This window comes from Hyperolius riggenbachi, chromosome 1 (genome assembly GCF_040937935.1).
Source record: "Hyperolius riggenbachi isolate aHypRig1 chromosome 1, aHypRig1.pri, whole genome shotgun sequence".
Classification (NCBI taxonomy): Eukaryota; Metazoa; Chordata; class Amphibia; order Anura; family Hyperoliidae; genus Hyperolius; species Hyperolius riggenbachi.
Genome location: NC_090646.1, coordinates 299,294,763 through 299,304,781, shown reverse-complemented (window position 1 = coordinate 299,304,781; position 10,019 = coordinate 299,294,763). Strand labels below are relative to the sequence as shown.

Here is a 10,019-nt window from a genome sequence, read left to right as displayed (position 1 = left end):
ATATTAATACAGGCACATGGTCAGGACCTGGGGACTGGGTTTAGTATAGCCAGATATTTACTATAACCAGATTCGTTCGTTCGTGTGTGTGTGTGTGTGTGTGTGTGTGTGTGTGTGTGTGTGTGTGTGTGTGTGTGTGTGTGTGTGTGTGTGTGTGTGTGTGTGTGTGTGTGTACACACACATACTAGCTGGTCGCCCGGCGTTGCCTGGGTATGTAATTGGCTAGTGTTAGCTCTGCCCACTTTTTCTAATCCTAACACACAATTACTCAATGATGACCTAGTTTGTGAGCTGTGCGGTCTTTGGCATCAACAATTGGCATTGAAATTAAATAATTAAATAAATCTAATTGGCTGTGGCTCCACTCCTTTGAAAATCAATAGGTGAATTTTGATTAGCTTTTGTAGGCTCCACCCACTTTTCTGAATATTAATCCCAGTCACCCAGTGACCAACTGTGCAACGTTTAAGAACCCTGCCATTGACAGTGTAAGAATGGCTTCAGTTTACATTCTGGCAGTGAAATTTGTATTTTGCTCCACCCACTGATGTCCTAATGTTTCCTGAGTATGTATTTGGCTGCTGTTGGCTGTGGCCACTTTTTCTAACCCTAACACACAATTGTCAATAGTCAATGACCAAGTTTGTGAGATTTGTGGTCTTTGGCATGAATAATTTTCATTGAAATGAAACACATCTGATTTGCTGTTTGTGGCCCCACCCCTTTTCTAAATATTTAACCCCAGTCACCCAATGATCAACTGTACCAGGTTTGGGGCTTGTGCCATTAACAGTGCAAAAATGGCAGCAATTAAATATTTGCCTTGAAAATCAATAGGTGAATTGTGATTGGTTTTTGTAGGCTCCACCCACTTTTCTGAATATTAATCCCAGTCACCCAGTGACCAACTGTGCAAAGTTTTAGAACCCTACAATTAATAGTGTAAGAATGGCTGCAGTTTACATTTTCCCAGTGAAATTTGTGTTTGTCTCCGCCCACTGATGACTCGGCATTGCCCAGGTATGTATTCGGCTGGTGTTGGCTCCGCCCACTTTTTCTAACCCTAAGACAAAATTACTTAATGACCAAGTTTGTGAGCTTTGCGGTCTTTGGCATCAATAATTTGCATTGAAATAAAAACAAACAATCTGATTGGCTGTGGCTCCACCCCTTTTCTGAATTTGAACCCCAATCACCCAATGGCCAACTGTACCAGGTACAGGTGATTAACAGTGCAAGAGGCTTGTGTCATTAACAGTGCAAGAATGGCATCAATTAAATATTCCCCTTAAAGATTAATAGGTGGATTTTGATTGGCTTTTGTAGGCTCCACCCACTTTTCTGAATCTTAATCCCAGTCACCCAGTGACCAGCTGTGCAAAGTTTGAGAACCCTACCATTAATAGTGTAAGAATTGCTGCAGTTTACATTTTCTCAGTGAAATTTGTATTTGTCTCCGCCTAGTGATGACCCAGCATTACCCGATTATGTATTTGGCTGGTGTTGGCTGCGCCCACTTTTCCTAACCCTAACACACAATTACTCAATGACCAAGTTTGTGAGCTTTGCGGTCTATGGCATCAATAACCTGCATTAAAATGAAACAAATCAGATTGGCTGTTTGGGGCTCCACCCCCTTATATAAATTTAAACCCCAGTCACGCAATGATCAACTGTACCAGGTTTGAGGCTTGTGCCATTAACAGTGCAAGAATGGCAGCAATGAAATATTCCCCTGAAAAATCAATAGGTAATTTTTTGTAGGCTCCACCCACTTTTCTGAATATTAATACCAGTCACCCAGTAACCAACTGTGCAAAGTTTGAGAACCCTACCATTAACAGTGTAAGAATGGCTGCTGTTTACATTTTCCCAGTAAAATTTGTATTTGTCTCCGCCCACTTATGACCCTGCGTTGCCCGCTTATGTATTTGGCTGGTGTTGGCTGTGCCCACTTTCCTAACCCTAAAACACAATTAATCAATTACTCAATTAGTCTGTGAGCTTTGCGGTGTTTGGCAACAATAATTTGCATTGGAATGAAACAAATCCGATTGGCTATTTGTGGCCCCACCCCCTTTCTGAAATTGAACCCCAGTCACCCAATGATCAACTATACCAGGTTTGAGGCTTGTGCCATTAACAGTGCAAGAATGGTAGGAAAGTAAATACTCCCCTTGAAAATTAATAGGTGATTTTTGATTGGCTTTTATAGTCTCCAACCACTTTTCTGAATAATAATCCTAGTCACCCAACAACCAACTGTGCAAAGTTTGAGAACCCTACCATTAACAGTGTAAGAAAAACAAAAGTTTGCTTTCTTAAAACAGAAAGTTTTTGCGGTAATTCAGGTTAGAGTGAGCTTGAGATGTCTCCCACAATGCATCACTGCTGAATATATGCAAATTAACCATTATTACCCTTAGAAGCTAAACACACCTCCAGAACCGCTGGAATGCAATGATGTGTCAGCTTGTTAATTTGGACAGAGCTATAATAATCCAACATGCGCACAGACTGTTTCAGATTGTTTGATCCTCATCAGTGCATGGCATGGATTAATTTGGCTCTATGGAGTAGGGCTTGTGAATCCGAGAGGCACAGACTAACCAGCAAGCTCATGGTGACCCAGAACTCATTGGGGTGTGTAAGGGACTACAATGGTCCTAAAAGCCCCCTTACTAAGATGTTAAGAAAAACAAAAGTTTGCTTTCTTAAAACAGAAAGAATTTGCGATAATTCAGGTTGGTGTTAGCTCCGAGATGTCTCCCAGTGCATCACTGCTGAATATATGCAAATTAACCATTCTACCCTTAGAAGCTAAACACACCTAAACACACCTCCAGTGTAACAGTGTAAGAATGGCTGCAGTTTACATTTTCCAGTGAAATTTGTATTTGTCTCTTTTTGGTTATGGGAATAAAAAGTATCCTATACTTTAATCCAGGTAATGTACTATGTGTGTGCCAAATTTCATTCAAATCCGTTCAGCCGTTTTTGCGTGATCGAGTAACAAACATCCAAACATCCGAACTTTCCCATTTATTATATTAGTAGGAGATATATATATATATATATATATATAATGTATACGGGAGGCGAAGGGACAATGGAGCTACCCGTGCATTGTGTCAAGCAGCGCGAATTATGAGGTTGGCCGGCGCTGGGGGTGAGTCGATTTGCCTGGTGAACCTCTTGCACATCTCCACGTGTATACGAGCCTTAGTGTTCCTATTGTAGTCTTAAAGCCTACAATTAAAAAGTTAGATACTTAACGTGGACCTGAACTCAGAACTCCTCTCTGTTCTAAAAAATACACAAAAGCATAATAACCTTTAAACAAAAACCATGTATTTGTTACAGCTGATACAAATCCTAAAATAAATTTGCACAGTTTCTACTTCCTGATTCATGGAAGCACACATATTGTTTACAGCCTGTGTTTTCAAATGGGCTTATCTGCCATAGGCAGTCATGTGACACGGGAGAGATCAAATTACAACTTGTGATCAGACACAAATGAGGGGGAATTAACCAGGCTAAACTCTCTAAATACATTCAGGGTGCATTTCTCTATGTTTTCCTTCTGTCCTGTGCAAGAGTTTAGGTCCACTTTAACTCAGTAGAGCCTCTTCGTAGTTCAGAAACTTTCCCCATCATCCTCAACCACATAGAACCAGTGCTGGGACCCTACAAACATGCACGACAAGAGCTTGTCGGACATGTTCTTATGGCCATACTATACTGGCTTTTAGCTACGTGCACAGGCAGCTGTATTGCGTAGGTGACACTTGCGACGTGCAGCTGCCTTTGTATAATGACTGACTGCAAAGAAAGAGAATGCAAGAGGAAACCAACCCAAACACAGGGAAAACATACAAACTACATGCAAATATTGTAGTGTCCTGCCCCAGATTTAAAGAGACTCCGTAACAAAAATTGCATCCTGTTTTTTATCATCCTACAAGTTCCAAAAGCTATTCTAATGTGTTCTGGCTTACTGCAGCACGTTCTACTATAACCATCTCTGTAATAAATCAACTTATCTCTCTCTTGTCAGACTTGTCAGCCTGTGTCTGGAAGGCTGCCAAGTTCTTCAGTGATGTGGTTCTGCTATGAACTCCCCCTTTCAGGCCCCTCTCTGCACACTGCCTGTGTGATATTTAGATTAGTGCAGCTTCTCTCTTCTCTCATCTTTTACAAGCTGGATAAATCGTCCTCTGAGCTGGCTGGGCTTTCACATACTGAGGAATTACAGACAAGGGCAAAGCTGTTTGCAGGAAGAAAAGAGCAGCCTGAAACTTCAGTGGAGGATAGCTGCAGGGGGAAAGAAACACACAAATGATCTCTTGAGATTCCAAAGGAAGGCTGTATACAGCCTGCTTGTGTATGGATGTATTTTCTATGTGTGGACATACTGTACATCAACCTACTTCCTGTTTTGGTGGCAATTTTGTTTGTTTATAAACAAACTTTTTAAAACTGTTTTTAACCACTTTTAATGCGGCGAGGAGCGGCGAAATTGTGACAGAGGGTAATAGGAGATGTCCCCTAACGCATTGGTATGTTTACTTTTGTGCGATTTTAACAATACAGATTCTCTTTAAGTTGGGAATGCTCGTGCTGCAAGGCAAGAGTGCTATCCACCTCACCATGCTACCCATAAATACAGACTGCTCTGAGCTGAGACTGGAGCTTTGTGTGTGTGCATGAATATGTAAATTTGCATATTTCCCAGCAAGCTCATGGTGAACCAGAACGTCTAGAAGTATGTAGGGGGCTAAAAAGCCCTCGTTCACACTATAACCGTTGCCTGCGCATTTCAGCAATGCGTATGGTTTGGAACATCAGAAGTGCATAGACTGCACTGTCTAATGTTCAGACTACATGCACCGTGCAGTGCGATGCGCTATCACACTGCTGCACACATATTTTCAGCAAACACAGCGTGACCCATTCACTGCAGTGAATGGAATCAGCAGTGCAATGCACCGCAGCGCAGATGGCCGTGTGATCCGAACACACGAGGCCGACCTAATAATGCTATGCAAAACGGAAAATTCCCAGTATTTGCAATTATTTAGGTTGGAGTGAGCAGATGAGGTCACCTGCATCACTGCATTGAGATGCTGAAGCCCACATTAGAAGGGGTAAAACGCGGGGGGGGGGTTTGGTTGCAGTATGATTGACATTTATATAATATAGTGGCTATATGTATTTGTTTGGTTATTAACCCTTATAGGAGACACCTAGGGTATTTTACATTCCTAGGGTACATCCCATTGGCTGGCTTGATATATTTGACCAGTGTGCACACTGTAGATTTGTGTATAGTCACTTCACACATGCACATTAAACACTTTTTCTGTATACATAGTCATTAGAGAATGTTTAGCTTGTCTCAATAAAAGTTATGTTTTAATTATATATATGTATGAGGGCAGAGTCCTAGTGACCAACGTGGTCAGTGAAATTTGTAAGCAAGCCAGAATAGCGTGCATTTCATTGATCATCACTAATAGCAACCCAGAAAAACATGCAGGTTTGGATTTCTGACTGACTGCTTTTAAAATAACAAAGTGGCAAAAGAAGAACAGCCAGTGTAAAGCCATCAGAAATCTGGAATAATAAAACATGGGGACAAATAAATATAATTTACATAGTGTATGGTGCAGTGTATTGAAGATACACTGAAATATTTTTTTTTTAACTTCACAAAAAAAAGTCCCTGGTTGATATTTGACCTCACAGAAAGATTTTTGGAGACATTATTTAGCATTTATATAGCGCCGACATCTTCCGCAGCGCTGTACAGAGTATATATAGTCTTGTCACTAACTGTCCCTCAAAGAAGCTCACAATCTAGTCCCTTCCATAGTCATATGTATATATCGTGTAGTGTATGTATTGTAGTCTAGGGCCAATTTCGGGGGGAAGCCAATTAACTTATCTGTATGTTTTTGGGATGTGGGAGGAAACCGGAGTGCTCGGAGGAAACCCACGCAGACACAGGGAGAACATACAAACTCCTTGCAGATGTTGACCTGGCTGGGATTCAAACCGGGGATCCAGCGATGCAAGGCGAGAGCGCTAACCACTACACCACCGTGCTGCCCATCAACTAAAAAAAAGAGGTGTGCATGAATATGGTTTTCAATTACAACTTTTTTGTTGTTGTTTTATTATCCTATACTACATTAGAGAACACTAAAGATCTCCTTTAGTAAATCACATGGACTTTATTTTACCCACATGTGCTCACACAAACACAGCGCCTGTTTGTAGAACACTATACATATCCCCAATTAATGGTGTATTAATAATTGGCTTTACCTTAGGAAAATCACATGCCAGTATTATAAGGGTATTAAAATCAAAGCACAACATGTACTGTGCAAAAATAGATCAAAATAATCCACATATTCAAAAATGTCACAAATCATGTTGTGGAACTACAAACAGATATTCTCGTTCTCAACTGCAATGTTGCTTGCACACACAATACTTCCTAGATACATGTCAACACATGCACTTTGAGTGTAAGGCCACACTGCATAAAATACCATACCATATGAAATACGCCCTACTGTATATATCTAGCACAATACAAGTCTTCATTACTAGGCATGCTGCCAAAATTCAGATTAGTACAGTATTGAGAGAAAATACTTTTTCTTTACATCACTTGGACCAGATTTTATTTTGCATAACACTAAAATACTGGATATACTGGAATGTGTTGTAAAAACAGCTTAAAAATATTGTTCCCAGTAGAACATAAATATAATAAATTGATCACTTCAAACAAAAAAAGCTCTGAAAAATATCACATTTATATTTTACAAACTACCAATGTGCAATCATGACAGTCCTAATCTGGAAAAAAAACACTTTAGCAATAATAATAATAAAAAAATAGTTTAAACCGGACTGTCCCCTTTAGCTTCTTCAGTTCTCTGAAAACTGTAAACAAGTAAGGCAGTATACAAGAACAAATAGCTATGCATAGTTCTAGTCAAATATCATTTATATCTGGACATAAAACGGCCATGTAAGTTTTATGTAGTGGGGCAAACAAGTGCTTTTACGTATCTGAAGATTACGAGCTTTCTTGAAAATCTTTGTGCAAATGAGTATCAATCTATCCTGCTCTACAAAGAAGGAAAGATTTAAACAGCATTTCAGCATTGCTACAGGTTAAAACAAAATCAGATACCAGTAGGTAGCAGAGATGTCTCAGTGCCCCCATTCGCAGTGAGATCATCTGCCTATTACAAATATGCCCTTTCTTCCAAACAGCAGTAATTGCCCTTGGCATTAATAAACCAAGTTTGTCTTTTACATATTTTAAACACAAACACTGCATTTGAACAGTGAGACACTGTAAACATAGACATGGTCAAACATATTCAGCTGTCTTTTTGAAGAAGATGTTCTATTCTTTAAGTCAACATTTTTTTTTTTTGCTACCCCGATGTCTGATAACCTGACAACTGCTGCACAACCTGACAGTCATTTTAGTCCAGGAAGCGTTAACTGGAGGTCAGTCCACTGACTGCGATAAAAAAAAATGAATAATAATAATGCTTCAAAATATTAAGGCATCAATAACCATTACTTTGTATTCTTATAAAACTGTACTTTTCAGACAATGCTATGAAAACTATGATCTAATGACAACAAAGCAAACCAACTGATAAATACAGGGGCAGTCTGTCTTTGGCGAGTCTTTGAATCTGACAGTTACATAATGCATTGTGCAAAGACAGCCCACTTTTTGGCAAGGAAGAGAATCTTTTGGAATGAAGTTGCTCAGTTGGTGCAAGCAAACAGACCAGATATAAGTTCCCATTACCCAAGTTTAGTAAGCTTGGACTTGTTGAGGAAGAAGTTGGCAACCACTGTTGACATGACTCATGACCTTCTGCTTGAGCTGGGCCACCTGTTCCCTTAATAAGTTAGCAGTAGATGCCAACTCTGTGTTCTGAGTTTTAAGAGTTTTCACTTTTTCCTCCAGCCTGGAAATTCTCTCCAGTTTTCTCTTCCTGCATTTGGAAGCTGCTATTCTGTTTCTCAACCGCTTTCTTTCAGCTTTTATTCTCTCTTGTGTATCCATATTTATTGGTGACAATGGTGGGCTGTCCCCAAAACTTGTCATCTCAGGCACAATCTGAGGTTCGTCTTTGAGAGTCTGCAATCTAGCTGGGGGAGGAGTAGGATGCTGTGCCATGCCAGATGGGGGCAGTGGATAGGATATTGTCTCAGTGGTATAGCCCACAGTGGCGCCTACTGCCCCGTTAGTATAACTGCTGAGATTGGCATAAACTGGAGTATCAAGTGGTGGCTGAAGAGTTACCACAGAAGGCACAGAGCTTAAATCCACTCCTGTTGTTGGGACACCAAGTTGATTCTGCTTATGAAGATCCTCTAGTGCTTTCACAAATCCTTCTGCAAATTCCTGTTCTTCACTAGCAACTTTTGGGTATAGGAACTGGCTGGTGGTAGGTGTCGTAGTAACCAGGCCATTGGATTGAATAATCAGTTTCTCTAGTTCTGGAGAAGCAAGTTTTAGTAGTCCCAAGTCAGGAGAAGTCAAAATGCCATCCCCATCCCGCAGAGGCTTAAGGTTGGCAACTGTCTGATCGCTAAGGTTCAGGTTCAGGTCCTTCTTCATCATGGTGCCAAAAGTGGAGGGAGAGAAGTTGTAAGCCTGATGCACATTCAAAACATCGTCATGGTAGAAAGGTATTTCCATTATACCTTAAGCCAGAGTAAGCAAGAACAAAACCGAGGTCCATGGCTTAATCCCTCATCTGAATACTGCTGCTGGTACACAACACAAATTAGATCTGTTTTTGAGATGAATAATCTGTTCCGTTTTGGGAATGGACGCTTCTTTGTTCCCGGGACGTCTGATCCCCTTTAACAAAGCGGCGGCCTTTGTTTGCAATATTAGTTGCAGGTTAACCAGCTGAACTCATTTTGCTGCCAGGCGGTGGTCGCTTTCAACAACGAAACAACTTTTTGTTCATCAGATGTCTTCTTTCATGTGCAGTTTCTCACTGCTGTCCCATCAGCGGCATTTTATGATACAAAAAGTTTTTTTTAACAAGGGTTAATTGGGCGGTGGCTTGCTAGCAGAGACGGCGATGAAGTCTTTTGTTTCCCTGTTTAGCCGATCTGCTACACAACGAGGCAGGTACGCACTGTCTTCAGAAATGCAGACCCCGAGCACAGCCCACTTACGCAAATGCAGCGAAGCCACTGATCGTAGCTGTTGTCCGTAACCTACTTATATAAGATTTTCTTGGACATGATGTCACTTGGCTGTGGCCTGATTGGTGCGAAATGACGTTAAGCTTTATCTTGTTTTGCATATCGGGCAGGCACGGAACTGCACAAAACGCTACGTCATTAACTGTTTAGACGCCGGATTAAAGACCTGATCCAATTGTAGGCTCCGTGCAGTCACGTGCTTTTTTTTTTTTTAAGCGCTCGCTTCAGCTAACAGACGTCAGAGGTTATTTTTAGCCACCTGTTCTGGGAGTGGAGGTTGTCAGAGTTGAGACTATGGTGTGGCAAACTCTTCATTGTTTATAGACATATATAGGTAGGCAATTAGGCATCCCCATTAAAGGAAAATTACAACCCCTGAACACATTTGATTTTAAACTATATTCTTTTAGCACTTTAGATGAGGCATACCACATATATGGTTGCTATACTTATGAAAAATAGAAAATGTCACCACAGTAGAAAAGCAGAATTTTACCTTAAAGCAAACCTGAACTGAAAATGAAAAGCCAAAATAAACACACTCAGGTCATACTTACCTCCCCTGTAGTCAAGTCATCAATCTCTTTCTCCTTTCTGCATCCTGCTTGTCCACTGTGATCAATGGAATTCTCCACCCTCCATTTTGAAAATGGCAATGACCCTGTAACAGCTTCCTGGTCAGCACACTGTTAACCACTTAAGGACTGCAGTCATAAAACCCCTTAAGGACCAGAGCCTTTTT

The 10,019-nt window shown here is 40.7% G+C and overlaps 1 protein-coding gene across 1 annotated transcript; it reads right to left on the bottom strand.

The window, feature by feature from the left end:
- Window positions 1–6,148: 6,148 nt before the first annotated feature.
- Window positions 6,149–9,332, bottom strand: JUND (JunD proto-oncogene, AP-1 transcription factor subunit). The gene has a single exon (XM_068233776.1). It carries the CDS (start codon window positions 8,754–8,756, stop codon window positions 7,863–7,865), a length of 894 nt encoding a protein of 297 aa, XP_068089877.1. The 5' UTR covers window positions 8,757–9,332; the 3' UTR covers window positions 6,149–7,862.
- Between the last annotated feature and the right edge of the window lie 687 nt (window positions 9,333–10,019).

Bases quoted from the DNA above. Each gene is read 5' to 3' on its own strand.
- JUND (XM_068233776.1), bottom strand. From the start codon at position 8,756: ATGGAAATACCTTTCTACCATGACGATGTTTTGAATGTGCATCAGGCT.